General features: G+C 40.6%; 1 protein-coding gene across 3 annotated transcripts in view; it reads left to right on the forward strand.

The window, feature by feature from the left end:
* Positions 1-14755, forward strand: part of SLK (STE20 like kinase) — a 51164-nt gene extending 36409 nt beyond the window's left edge. For 2 of the 3 annotated variants that reach the window (XM_030487113.1, XM_030487114.1), the window contains exons 13-19: positions 955-1047; positions 4346-4475; positions 4716-4840; positions 5766-5954; positions 7094-7219; positions 8762-8875; positions 9467-14755. In XM_030487113.1, coding sequence (XP_030342973.1) covers positions 955-1047; positions 4346-4475; positions 4716-4840; positions 5766-5954; positions 7094-7219; positions 8762-8875; positions 9467-9613 — 924 coding nt within the window. In that variant the 3' untranslated portion in view covers positions 9614-14755. The remainder of the gene's footprint in view (positions 1-954; positions 1048-4345; positions 4476-4715; positions 4841-5765; positions 5955-7093; positions 7220-8761; positions 8876-9466) is intronic. The other variant, XM_030487115.1, reaches the window with a different exon arrangement.
* The last annotated feature ends 62 nt before the right edge of the window (positions 14756-14817 follow it).

Below are 14817 nucleotides of genomic sequence, written 5' to 3' on the forward strand. Positions count from 1 at the left end.
GGACTCTGTTTTCTGATGATGCTTCCCCTATTAAACAAACAGGCATTTGTTTTTGGGTGCGTAGTTTTGTATTTCAAACTTAAGGAGGTGATTTCCAGTTCAAAGGAAAAGGCAGCTGCTGCTCTAAAACTCCCCATGCTATACTGGAGTGTGCTACCTTACATGTTTATAATTCTTAAAAATAAACAAAGCACATGAGCAAATTAACAGATTAATAGTCAGTTGATTCAGCCAGGTTATATTTAGAATCTTTCTACTAATCTAGTCTAATTCCCCTTGGACTGAAATACGTTCCATTCCAGCATATGTGTTGTGGGAAGTTTCTTGAAAATATACTTAGTTAGTGGTGGGTTTTGCTTTTAAATTCTTCAGAACCAAACACAACCAATTAATAATTTATTTGCTTGTATGATTATTTTAAATACATAATCTGTGTAGATGTCATTTATGGTTGGAGACACTCCTAATGGCATCTTATAAATTCATGTTTAAGACAGTGTCAGAAATAGCTGGTTTTCAGCGGAAGTTGTTTTAAACTTCCAACCATTTTCACAGCTTTGCCATGAGGTAAACATACTCTCTAGTCCTTTTGACATAGTGCTTCAAGAAAATACCTCTTTTGCACGTGGTGGTTTTCTTAACTATTGACTATTGTAGCTGCTGCATGAAAACACAAGCAAGAGATTGCCATTTCTGAGAGCACTAGGCAGCATTTGCATGCAAAAAGAGGCTGGCATATACCTCCTTTCTGCACTGCTGGCATACATAAAGCATGTATTGTTCCTTCTCTTTTCATTAAGCTCTTTTCACTAAACTAACATCCCTGCCACTGAAGTAATGCACGCTTCCCTGTAACTCTAGTGCTTGACCTGCATGTCCTATGTTCACAGTAATGCTTGCTGTGGAGAAAGTGTGTCCTTTTTGCCACCTTCTGCATGCTTATATACACTGTAGGTTTTATGTGAAGTGGAGAAAGCACCAAAAGAGCTGAGAAAAGAGCTCATGAAACGCAAGAAAGAGGAGCTTGCACAAAGCCAGCATGCTCAGGTAACAACGGCAGCTTCAAGCTACTAAAATACAAAAGGCAGCAGTATTCGCACAGCTTGATGATTTCACTTCTTGTTGTTGTTGAGTGAATATGGAACTTAACTCAAACTAACCCTACATACTGCTCTCTTTCTTCAAGTACTCCCATATCACATCCCACAGAGTATACTGTGTAGAAATGTAGAACCAGCAATTTCCAGGTTTGTGTTAAGTGTAGTGCTTCATATATTGTACTGAAAAAAAGAACAGTATTTTTTCACAGCAAGTTTATTTCCAGTGCTTTTACGAGTGGTAAGTACCCCATAGGTCTGTCAAATTGTAAAGGTTACAGTCAGAAGTAAGTTTTGAGCAATGTAAGTGTAGGAGAGGAAAAGGTATATAATGTGTAAACATGAGGCATCCTGTTCATAGAAGCAAAACAGATTAGGTAAAATGGAGTTATTTAAATGTCAATGTGTAGGTGTTTGGAAACTTTACAAGACATCATCTATAATTTCACACCTTCAGACTTGCTGCTTTTATATGACCCAGCTAGGAAGGGGGCTAGTGTTTTAAAAAAATACTGGCTTTGTGATGGCTACAGCTTGTACAGAGTGAGTTTGCACCGTGACAGAAGGTGTTTGGATGAGTAATTTAAAGATGTTTATGTGAGTGACCTGATAGAAAATAATAGCAACTTTATTCAATTACGTGTTTAATTCAGGAGGGGATTTCCCGGGATAGAATGTGACTGAGCTGCAGCACTCTCCCTGTAGCAGGAATATGTGTCTGAACTTTTTAAGGAAACAATTAAAAACCTAAATTCTCATAGTGCTTGTCATGACTTAGTTTGTTTTCTTTGCTGGTTTCAATTTTTGAAGTGAGAGAGGTGTAAGAGGCAATTTTAAAGGTGAAATATCCTTACTTGGAATGATAAGTGCTAGACAAGGTGCAGATATCTGGAACTTCTGTCAGTAACTACTTTAGTGTGATGAGCCTTGACAGTTTAAACGTGTATTACTAACATACAGCAGATCTCATTTCTCCTTCTGTTTTTTTTAAGAACAGAAACGTATTACGCTATATTCTGACATAGAAAGTACATTGTGTCCCACAGGGCGTTGCTCAGGTTATGATTCAGTCTTTTCAGTTGTCTTCATGTACGCTTTTCAACGCACAAATGCAGGATGTAAGTCTTAAAATTCAAAGCAACTAAAGTTTTGTTTCCCTAATTTTCCAGATGTGTGTTTTCTCTTCTGCTCTCATGTGCTGATCAATGTCACTGCTGTCCCTAAACTAGTTAGCAAAAATTCATGTAATTATGCACTATTCATAGTATAAAGATCAAAATTACAGTAGGTACTCACTCTGGGCAAGACACTGAAGTTTCACACATGCTCTATAATACTTTTCTCTGGCGTTTATTATTTGTTCAGCACATGTGACAAACAATGTGTGACTTCTGTGCTGTGTGTGCAGTGAAACCATGTATTTTAAAGATATCTGAGGGGCTTTAAGATCATATAATCATAGAATAATTACAGTTGGAAAGGACCTTAAGATCATCTAGTTCCAGGTACTAGGCAGAACGAAGTGGTAATTTTAAGAAGATGGAATGCGTTGCACTGACTGCCTTTAACCATCCAACATGTTCTTTAGTAAAGTCTGTGACTTTTATTGTATGTGATATTTGAGTAGATATGAGAGGTGGAAAGGCCAGAGTGTTTTCTGAGATTGCCTGATTTATCTTCTAGTGCTAGCAAATATAAAACTTAAGATTTACCATGTAGAGAGAGCAGCAATGATATTTAAATGATTGAGTAAAGCTCAAACACAACTGCTTTGTGACCATGACTGCATTAGAACAGCTTCCCCTGACGCCCCCTCCAAATAAAAAAATTCCTAGCAAATCAAACACTCTGTTAATTGTGTTTCTGTACCCTCAGAATAATAAGCCTGTAGTTTTCTTATCCTTTTCATCTAGAAAGGGAAACAGAACAGTATTTTTCGTCAGTCCCTATATTTGATAAGATATGTCTGACCTAATTTACAGATGTGGCCTTCCAGTTCTTTTTTATACCCTTAGGTCTGTTACTCTCAACTTCCTCCACCTCTAGTTCTGTTACCTGGCTAAGTGTTAACTGCTCTCCGCTGGGAGGGATGAAAGCCTCATCTATTAATAACTGTCTGTGAAGATGAAAACCAGAATTCTCCTGGTCATAATAAAAAGTTCTTTTAATGAACATTTAATTCCATAAGTTGCTGATAACTCTTCTAGCCAGTAGCATAGGTTCATAGTAAAAGAATGAGACCATTTCCCTGATCATCTGCAGGCCAGTGCTGTCTTCCTGCCTCATCCCATCTCTCCCTCCCAATAGAACATCATTTAACATTGCTTTGTTATGTATAACAGCAAATGCCTCAGCTGCCCACCTTGGCTCTGATAGGACACTGCCACCATCCTTTCTTTTGATCGTTATATCATGGTAGAAACATCTGCTCATCTGCTTTAATTTCTGGTTCTTAAAGAGTGTGTGTGTGCATGCCTGCATGCTTGGGGATGCTTGTTTTGTTATTTTAAGTTGCAAAGAAGAAAAGCAACAGGTCTTGGGGCATGGGAGGGGGATTCTTAATACTGCCTTCTTTTTTGTGATGGGATGCAACAGAGTGGTACACCCTGGTTAAGGGGAACATGCAGGGAATATGGGGACTGCATCAGACAGACGGCAAATCTCTTTGTGAGGAGCCAGCTCAGCTCAGGTGTGACAAGCTTGCAAGTCCTGCAGAATGCAGTTCCTGCAAGAGCTGTTGGGTGTCTTCATAGCAGCCTTGCAGCACTCCCAACCTCAATATCTTTGCATTCGTGACAAGAGACACAAATCTGAAACCCAACTGTATAAATAAATAGGCTTTAACTAACTATCCAAAGTAAAATTACCATATGTACATTTTCTTACATCCATTAATAAGTAACCCTTGATATGATGAGATCAACTTTCTATTGAGTACTTCACTAGCTTTGAACCTGCAGCTTGTTTTGAGGAGGGCAAAGAGATGGAATGAATTGCAGATTGCTGGCTAGTTCATTGCCTTTGGTCTTATTTCTGAAGGTATTATTTAAACGTTAAATACATTCTTACATACTCCCTATGTAGAAAATATGAGAGATGCATAATTTATAGCTGAGGCATGTTAGCTCAGATTCTCATAGATGTATTTGCTTTTCATATATCGCTAATGCTGAGAGAACTGGGAATTTCATTAAAATGTCATGGATTAGAAGAACACAGTTTAATTTACTTCTGTTGGTTTTTATCAGGAGCAGGAATTCGTGCAGAAGCAGCAACAAGAGCTGGATGCATCTCTGAAGAAAATTATTCAGCAGCAGAAGACAGAACTAGCCACTATTGAACGAGATTGCCTCAACAACAAACAGCAGCTCATGAGAGGTATCTGGCATCAGACTCTCCTTTAAAAACAGACCTTTGTGTTCTATTTCAATAAAACAATGGTCTCTCTTAAACTTACAAAATCGAAGACCTTCATAACTAATCCAGAACTGTAATAAAAACATTTCCTAAGGAATTGTTCTTAAAAAGCACATGTAGGCCAGTTCTAAACACACACTGACAGGTAGATTAAAAAGTGTTACGTGGTACTTTCTGAACCAGCCTTCCTCTTTCTTCCAGCTCGTGAAGCTGCCATCTGGGAGCTGGAAGAGCGACATCTACAAGAGAAACACCAGCTCCTCAAACAGCAGCTCAAAGATCAGTACTTCATGCAGAGACATCAGCTGCTTAAGAGGCATGAAAAAGTTAGTGTTGACTTTGACACTTTCTTTTGTGTGTTTATGATAGAGGGGGTTTTTTGTCAAGTAGTCTTATGATCTCTGCTGGTAGCTGTTTGCTTGCACAGGAAAGACCCACACAGTTATTTTAAAGCTGTATATGTCGTCATATTTTTCCCTTTTGATTCTCAAAAAAATTAACCCAACAACATCATCAACCTTCTTCTGTTTAACAACTTTAAACACTAGTGTTTAAACACTATATATGTAGATCTATACGTATAGATATATAGAGAGATATATAGATATTTAAACACAAGTGTTTAAATCTACTCATTAGTTTATTGTTCTGGGATTAAGTGAGCAGGATGAACCCAATTAGCTTTTGGGCAAGTAGCTGATAACTGTCTCTATGGCTAAACCCTATGAAAGCCCAGAAGACAAGACTTATTTCCCACGAGGCATTTTGCTTTTCATAGAACATGCTAAACAGAACAGTTCAATGTTTGAAAACATAAAGCCAGTGGAGACTTGTAACGGGATCTCCTTGGTGATTGGAACATGAGCAGCCTCCATTGGAGGCTTGGTTTTGTGTGGTTGGGTGTTGCTTTTGCAACAAACCAACCCTTCACAACTGCAGTTGTGGAAGTTTAGTTCCACACAGGTTCTCCCTTTGAATCAGACTTTTAGAAGTGCAATTCAGGAGTTGAACAACCACTGGTGAAATATAAATGTACTTATTTTCATTAGAGTCTTAGAGAACTTCATCTGGGTTGGGCATGATCCAGAGCTCTCCGGAATAAGCTCCCCTCCTCCCTGTTGATACCACTAGGGCTGGGACTGGTTTCTCTTGAAAGAAGCTGACTCAAACAGCATGCTTATTGATGAAATGAGATGCAAATATTCAATGTAGTAGTTCCTCTGTAACATTTCCTTATGGTTAACGTTTTAGGAAACAGAACAAATGCAGAGATACAACCAGCGCCTGATCGAGGAGTTAAAGAACAAGCAAACTCAGGAAAGAGCCAGGCTGCCTAAAATCCAGCGGAGTGAAGCGAAGACTCGAATGGCAATGTTTAAGAAAAGTTTAAGAATCAATTCATTGGCCTCTCCAGACCAAGACCGTGAGAAAATTAAGCAGGTTATTAATCAAAACAGTTTTAATAGTGTAAATGTTTAACGCGATGTAAACATGAGGATGGGATAGAGTGCGCTCTCAGCAGGTTCACTGATGATACAAAACAGGGTTGTTGCACTGGAGAAGGTCGGAGGACATCGTCCTTCCTTGGCACTGGTGAGGCTCCTCTGGAGCACTGGGTCCAGTCCTGGGCTTCCCAGTACAAGACAGACATGGGTTTACTGGAGCGAGTCCCACGAAGGGCCTTGAAGATGACTGAGGGATTGTTGGGTCTTATTATAGGAGGAGACACTTAGAATGCCTGCAGTGCTGCAGCTGGGAGGCAGGAAGGCTCAGGGGGATCTCACCCATGTGTATAAGTACGCAGCAGAGGGAGTAAGAAATACAGAAAATCCAACTTAAACATAAATGAATACTTATTTTAGTGTGAAGATGGTCAGATGCTAGAACAGGTTGCCCAGAGAGGTTGTGGAGATACTCAGAACCCAGCTGGACGCAGTCCTGTGCAATCTGCTGTAGCTGACCCTGCTCTGAGCGGGGGGGTTGATCTCTGCAGGTCCTTTCCAACCTCAGCTCTTCCGTGATTCTGTGAAATACTTTTAAGAATACTTGATGTTTGTGAGCTTTTAAACTAAAACTGTAGGTTTTCATTCTTTCAAAGGGAATGTAGTGAAGAGGTTTAGAGGTTTGCTTTCTACTGATGCATCAAAGTCCCAAATCATTGTTTCGTAGCGTGAGCACTGGAAGGATGAGTAATCTGGAAGATCCAGCCTCCCGTAGGTGTATAACACCAGCCTTAACTGAGACTTGTAGCAACACTGCTGTGGCACTTAGCTTCAGAGGGAAATAACTTCGGGAGCGTGGAAGTGAAATGTGCTGTGTTTTAAGGAAAAATGAGAGTGCAGGCATGAGATGATGACATGGAATGATGAGAAATGGAACGATGAACAAAACTGTGAGGGCATTCCCTTTGTAAGAATTTGAAGAAGAAAGACTAAAGGAAATACAGTTACTATTTAAATCTTTTAAAACTATTCTTTTATGCTGTATGTATTCATTCTTTTACATGGTTTTTTTTTTACTTGTGTAAACTGTTGTATCTAGAAGCACAGTATAAACCATCTTTTTGTTTTTCATTTTAGTTTGCCATTCAAGAAGAAAAGAGGCAGAAGAATGAGAGATTGGCTCAGCATCACAAACACGAAAACCAAATGCGGGACCTTCAGCTGCAGTGTGAAGCCAACATCAGAGAACTGCATCAGTTACAGGTTAAAAATAGATGATATTATAAACGAACGTTCAGTGGGAAGACTTGGGTTAATGACAGACACAGGCAAAGCAGAAACATCTTTTCCTTCATTTTTCAACTTAGCTTTCAAAGGCCTGCAGCAAACCGCTTAACCAGATCCGCATACTTGCAACAATTAATGAGGAATCATTTTAAATGCAAGACCAGCATCAACCAGAAGTAGATGATCACTGCTAGAATATCTATCAAGTTCCCAGTGCTATTTTCTGTGGCAACATTTCCTTTTAACCTGATTCTGCTGAGATGTTGTCATTCATCAGAATAGAGGCAGGCAGCACCAGGCATTGCCCACCAGATGTTTGAGGCAGTACATGGAATGAGGTGGCTTTTACCAAGTGCAGGCTGCCCTTTGTACTTGGGCTTCTGGAAGGTACTTGGAAGGAATTCTCTTCTTGCAATGTGGAACTCTTTTTTGTCTCTTGGTGTGCATCCTGTGCAAGCTGCTGCTGTTTACCAGAGACCAGATCTCCTTTTCCATTAAATCATTTTTTCCCTTTTCCAGGGACAGTTTTAAAGCATTAAATGATCATCTGCTGATAACCTTTGCGTAGAGAAATCTTCCAGTGACCAGTGAAGCTGGTTCTACTCTGTTCACTTCCATACCTCCTGTGAACACAGTCCCTGACTGTGCCACTAACACGCCTCAGTAAATTCCCAAGTACTGTGGGAGCCTCGTGAGAGTTTCAGCTCTAGTAAAATCAAGCAGATTAGGGCTACACTGAGCTTCACCAGGAAGAACTGGTCCCTGGCTGCACTCTGGTCTAGCCATGTGCTTGTCAGTTTTGTTCCTGTGATTTTGCGCTCTGGATCAGACCCAGTTGAGTCTGGCACCCTAGAAACAAGGACGTGGGGCTTAGAGACTTTGCCAACTGCTCTTAAAAGCAAAGACTTGATGTAGCCAAATACTTCATTTTTGTTTCTCACCATGCTTCACAAGTCCTCTGAAAGACTGGCAGCTGCCTGTGTGCCTCACTGAGAGGAATGTGAAGCCCATGTGTGGCTTGATTATCCTTCTCCTTCTCATAGGGCAATTCTGAGGCTGCTTCTGCAAGTACATTTCTCTCCTCTCTATGTCCCATTGTTAGTTTGAGCTCCTTGGCACCAAGAGTTGAAATACTTCCAAAAACCTACCTTCTTTTTAATGTAATTGATTTTAATACATTATACAAACTGTCTTTAGAAATCAAAGCAGAAATGCTGTATGACCTTGAGAAGCATTTTTTGGCAGTGAAACACAATTCTGAGTAACAGTGTCGGCTGCTGCCTTAATGATATTTCAGGAGTATATTTGGACTTACAAGTATTTCTTATCTCGGTTCTAATGGAAAGATCAGCTTTGGATAATGCAGGCTCGTAACATCTATCTTGTAATTATTCACGTCACTATTTACAGGAAATAAGCTAATTAAAAAGAATTAGGACAACATATGTCAGTGTACAAATGTTGAGTTGCCTAATCTGAATTAGTTTTACACAAGGATTATCTTTATCTCGTTTCAAGAATGAAAAATGCCATCTACTGGTTGAGCATGAGACGCAGAAGCTAAAAGAGCTGGATGAAGAACACAGCCAAGAATTGAAGGAATGGAGAGAGAAATTGAGACCCAGAAAAAAGGTAAATCGGAGCAGTTCAGGAATTGGAAAATCAAGAGTTGGATCTAGCAAACACAGACCATGCAGAAAGTAGCACAGAGGAGACCAAGCCACTGTCCTAAACTGCTGCAATTCATTGAATAATAAAAGATGTTAAAAAAACATCTAATGTGCAAAAGCTGAGCAAAGGGCATGTGCAACAAGAAAGGCTTCTGTGTTACCAACCCCTGACTGTTCCCTCCTGCAGCTTGTGTGTGCATATTTGCATATAAAAACTTCTTAGCTGGAGGTAAATCTGGGTTTAGGAATGTATTTCAGGAGCCAGTAGGTTACTACAAAAACTGAGGCTCGATAACAGGGGGGGGAGGTTGGCTTTGGGTTTAATGTTTAACTTTAAAATGGAAAGTAGTAGATTTTCACACAGTTCCGAGAGTGTCCTATGGGCAGATGGTGTCCTGAGCCTCCTGTGCTTTGTTTGGCTTGCGATTTCTGAATTGCTAGGTGGTTTTATTGTGGTGGGGTGTGAAGCCGCAATGTTCTATCAGACAGAACGTCACCAGTGTGATAGGTTTCTTCACCTTGTAATCCCATGACAATCTCATTTTGATTGCAGACGCTGGAAGAAGAATTTGCCAGGAAACTGCAGGAACAGGAAGTTTTCTTTAAAATGACTGGAGAGTCGGAATGCCTTAACCCTTCAACACAAAGCCGGATTTCCAAATTCTACCCAATCCCCAGCCTTCACTCCACTGGCTCCTAACTCCGGGAACTGCTGTAGGTTTTTTCATATTGGGAATTCTCCATCCTCATCATCTAACCCGACTGGATCTGCGGTGTACATCAAAGGACCTCACGCTCTTTATTTTCAGTGGAGACAATCAGTGTCGGGATCCGTTTCTTTACTTCTCTGAGCAGAAGAAGAAAGTTCTTGGTGTATGATGGTAATGTTGTGTCCTTCAGATGTTTCAAGAATAAGTGGGGGTTTTATCTCGGTCTCAAAAAGACGGTTTTGACTTTAAGCCTAAAACATTGACTATACTCTTTCTGATCACAAAAAGAAACGGTTTCTCATGCGAACATATATACGGTGTAATATTAGTTCTGCTACTGTGCTTTTCAGTGTCTGATTTCTCCACGAGAGAATTCCACAATTGAAACTGCCGTGAGAGGTTTAAAACTCTATAATGCTGAGCAGTGTCTTCATAGCAAGGACTGAAACTAATTACTCAGAACATGCTAATAATGAGAAAAAGAAACCCTTATGTTTAAACCCGACTGGTAAAAGCAAAAGCCTTTGCAACCTCTTTGAAAAGAAACCTCTGGCATGAATTAAACTGAGCTGATCTCCATGACATATTTTGTCCATTAGTTCCATAATGAAATGGGGTGCTAGTTTAATTAATACAGTGCCTGAAACACTTAGATATGCTAAGCCTGGCAACAGGGTGGCGTTTCATCATTTAAAGAAACAAAAACTCCTTAGCATTGTTGTTACTGTACAGAACAGAAGATTTCTTGCTGCTACTGCCATTTTTGTTGTAAATCCTCACCCTAAAATATTTTGCACTAAAATATGTAAAGGTGAAAGAAATGCTAACTTTAAAAATGCACAGTTTATTATTTTTCCTTAGCTATTCCAGGTGGTTAGTTCTACAAATTGAACACTGTAGAATGTATTTTTTAGGAAGCGGTGTGCGAAACGCACGTGGTTTCTCTAACTGAACCTGCAATGCGTAGAGCCATTTTTCTGTTCTTACCAAAGCCTCTTCATTTAAACTCCATCGGGCAAGTGGAGCTGGGTGGTCATATTTATAAATACCCGTGGCTAAGTCTGATTTGATTAGAAGTTGTTAGATTTGATGGGGGTTTTTTTTTAGTCATTTTATTTTATAGAAAGATTTAAGTTAAATATAGAGACAAACTACTTTATGAAGCTGGGTTTTTGCTTTTGTGTTGCCACGTACTAACATAGGCAGGTTTTATTTTTCATAGATGTACAATAAGTTATTTACCTGACTGATCTGCAGTGGAAAAAATCTGAGATGTAGGGAAATACAGCTCTATCGGGTCACTTTTTTGGCGGTTAGAGGTTGAGTCATGCCAAGGCAGTGTTACCAGCTGTACTTTGGTATGGTGGCGTTCAGCTTGTGAAGTAGTGCTTGCTTTCTGTCCTTTGAGGCCTGACTTTTTAGGCTCTTTGGGTATCAACTGTATGCGTTCTGTTTTGCTGGCTTGTGTTAAACGTGCAACTGGTGACCGTTACATGACGTTCATTTCATGGGAACAGTATTGATGCATGTGAATGAAGTCATAAGTTAACATAGGACTTTCATCAGATGTGGCTGAAATCTTGGATGCTGAAATCCTGGGACGTTGAAGTGTCTTCATTGACCTTCTCAATGAAAACACTAAATTTACAGCACAGGAGAAAAACAACTCATTTGGAAAATGCATGTTTTAATTTAAATTTTGTAACTTTTTGATAGCATAATTACTTTATAGCTAGCCTTAATTTCTGGCATTTTATTATATAACTGTGTATTGTGTACTGTTGCGAATTCACATACCATATCTCTAGAATGTTACCTGTTGCTAAATGCAAAGTTCTTTCCATTGTTCATTCAGTAGGGTGAAAAGAGTCCTCGAAGGCCTTTTTAAGCTCTACCATCATAAATTGACTGTTACTAAAATAACATTAAACAATCTTCATCTCTGTCTTTAACAGAGTTTGTTGGCAGTTTCGCATGAAGTAGGCTCAGTGCTTTACGCGGGGAGCAGGCAGGGCAGGCAGATTTCCCCTTCTGGATTATCTCTATCTTCATCCACATTAAATCCTCAGTGGGAAACGTTAATCTTCTCCTTACACTTTTGGCAGTTCCAGCGATAACTTGCTAATACATATTGACAAACCGTTTACCTCCGTCTAAATCTTTTAAATCTTTTACTTGAAGACCCTTTTCACACCAGTCCCAGCAGCCTGGTCTCATGGCGAGCTGTGAGTATCTGAGTTCTGTGATGGAGGGAAGGATGGAATGCAGCAGTAGTGGGTGCTGGGTCACGTCTGCAGGTGTGAAGCACTGTGGACTGTGCTGAGACCTGATAGCAAGTGTGAAAAGGTGTTTTTCTAGGGGATTACAGGAACTAGCCTGGGTACTTAGACATTTAGACTGGTAAAATTGGGTTTAAGTATTGCAGAACATGAAGCAGGTGTACAATATTGTATCAATGTCAGAAAATTCAGTTCAAATTAATGTAGTCACACACAGGCCTGGAAGAGATCTCCCGAGATACAAAATCCAATCTCTTCTCTATCACATGTCACCTCCCTTTAATAAATGTTAGGAGCTCCATCTCCACGGTAGTTAAGTGTGTTTTCCTCACCCAAAACAATGCACTTTCTTACTCAAGTGTTCAGCAGATCTCATTTCCCCCCCCCACGCCCTTCAAAAGACTTATCACAAATCAGTATTTGCTCCCATTCGTGTTTTACTACATCATAAATACTGTCCACAGGAAAATGAACAAAGGCAGTGAACGTGTGGATTGCAGTGCAATATATTGGTTGGTTGTCCTCCTGTATTTACAGCAGACTCTCACAAGAAACCCTGCCTGCAGGCCCCCAGCATCTGACAGGTTCAGCCCTCACAACTTATTCTTCCTGGGCTCTGAAAGCAGATTTTGGCTCCTGCAAAGTCCCCTTTCTTGGGATAGGGCCTCGGAAGTGCGGGAGCCACTGGCTCTACTCATCCTGTTACTAGAACTCAGCTGTTTGCAGGATGCTGTGCTAATGCAGCACTGCTGGCAGCCCAGGGAGATCTCTGGCTGGTTGAACCTCACGTGGTCTTGCTGCCCCTGTGCTTAGGAGGTTCTGCATCTTGAATAAATTGGGCATCTCGCCCAGACGGGGCTGTCTCAGGTGGGGTTACCAGGGAGGAGGAACCGGGCTGTGGGTCAGCCTTGGCCGCCTGGAGTCCCAGGGGAGCTTTGCTTCACTTTAGTGAAGGGGGAATATTCCAGCATTTGTTCCTCTCTGATTCCCGTAAAGCAATTGTGTTTCTTTTTCCAAGCACTCTGCTGAATACATGAGAAGTGTGATGGCATGAAAAGACAGGACATTGAGGTCATTATGATTGATTAAACAGATCCTGATTTATTAACAGCTTCTGAAGGAAAACCTTTACTGGAATTGACACCTGAATTCAAGGTCAGAGGTGGCAGCACCGCTCTGTCCCGACCAGTGGCATTCACTCACAGTGATTTTTCACATCACTGAAAATACCGATGCTCATTCTGAGCAGCATCCTTTTTTCCAGTGTTTCAAGCTAATACTCTTTTAAAATTACATCCATGGATATTCATTATCTAATCCATCACATGGTTTCAAAAGTATTCTTCTCTCCCAGAGGACTTTATTATAACTCCATGCTACTGAATTTGTATTCTTAATAAATAGGAAACTTAGCACCTTAACTAAACCAGAGCCAAGCAATGCAGTAGTGTAATTACTACCATCACACCACAATGTCGTGTATGACAGCAGTATCACATAGGAAGCTTAACTTGATTCTCCACATAAATGTGTATCTGCCTTGCAAGTATTTCAAGGTCACTTTGGTATAGGAAAGATTTGTATAGGAAAAATAACACTTTTTTTTAATTCAGGCCCTTAAATCCATGTTTTGGTAGCCTGATTTTCAGAGCTGCTGTGCAGCTGCAGCTCATTGCACCTCAGAAATGCTCATCATGCTGAAAACCAGGGACCAGACTTCACTGTGTGAACAAGCTCAGTGCTGGTTGCTTCCACTGAGCTACTGCCCTTTGGTTACTCTGCCATGGGGAAGGGGGACAAGGTTTTGAGGTCGGTGATTCTGTGGTCACTGGAGGGAAGGGCAGGGAGGAGTACGTAGGATGGTCAGTGTGTAGGTAATTTTCTGCTTTTTGTGTTGGTATTTACAATCTGGTCATTTTACTTCGAAATCTGCACTTCTGGGTCTGTAGCTTCCTTGAGTTGGTATGTCCATGCACATTTCCCATTCCCAGACTACTTCTGTCATTATCACAGCAAATGCGAAACAAGGTCAGAGAGCATTAACCTTCTTCCTTCACAGGCAAGGATGCCCTGTCACTTCTCAGTCTTACAAAAGAGAGAACAGATAAAGGGAAGGAGAAAGCAAAAGAAACTTGACAGTGTTTCTCTATATTGTTTGCAGAGCTGTCAGTTGTTCTCCATCCCCTTTCTCTTGCCTCAATCCTCATACTTCATTTCTGTAGCTACTTCTGGCATTAGGTGCCAGAGCAATGAGACAACCCCTTAAATAAGAACATGCTCAGGACTATGAAAGCTCATGCATAAGGGCTCCAGTGCTGCCACTGTACCAAAAGCAGAAGGGAGTGGCTGAGCCCAAAGATGCTCTAGTTTTTCAAAGTCTCTTCCACAGTTCCCAAGGTAGGTGGTAAAGCCTCTTTCGTGCTGATTATCAATCCTAAGAGGGTGGAAAGAATGGAAACTAGAAAGGGACATTGAGTGAAACCTGTAATGTTGAACTCTCACACCCATTTCCCATAGGAAAGGCAAGCAGGGGGGTCTGCTGTGATCAAGTGCACACGCCTGAGGCATCCCTGCCTCGTGTTGTCCCAGCCATTTGTTGAATGTTTCGTGTTACCTGCAAACCAAGTTAATTTTGCCTTACAGAAAGCAACCAAAAATCATGGGATGGATGTCTAACTGGTTCAGGGTCTCTGTACGTACAGCTCGTGGAAGTGAACTTGCAGTAGCAGCCATACAACAGTTTTGGGTTGGTTTACTTTTTTGTCTTGTTTTTAAAAGTGATTTGATTTCATGGCTTTCTGTAGAATATTGTAATAATTCTGCTGTAAATACAATAAAATCACAGTTTGCTGAGATGGCCTCTGGTTTGGTGATGGAAAACTTGCATGAAATACATGTGATGTTGGAGTGAACGG

This window comes from Strigops habroptila, chromosome 5 (genome assembly GCF_004027225.2).
Source record: "Strigops habroptila isolate Jane chromosome 5, bStrHab1.2.pri, whole genome shotgun sequence".
In the NCBI taxonomy this organism is placed as follows: domain Eukaryota; kingdom Metazoa; phylum Chordata; class Aves; order Psittaciformes; family Psittacidae; genus Strigops; species Strigops habroptila.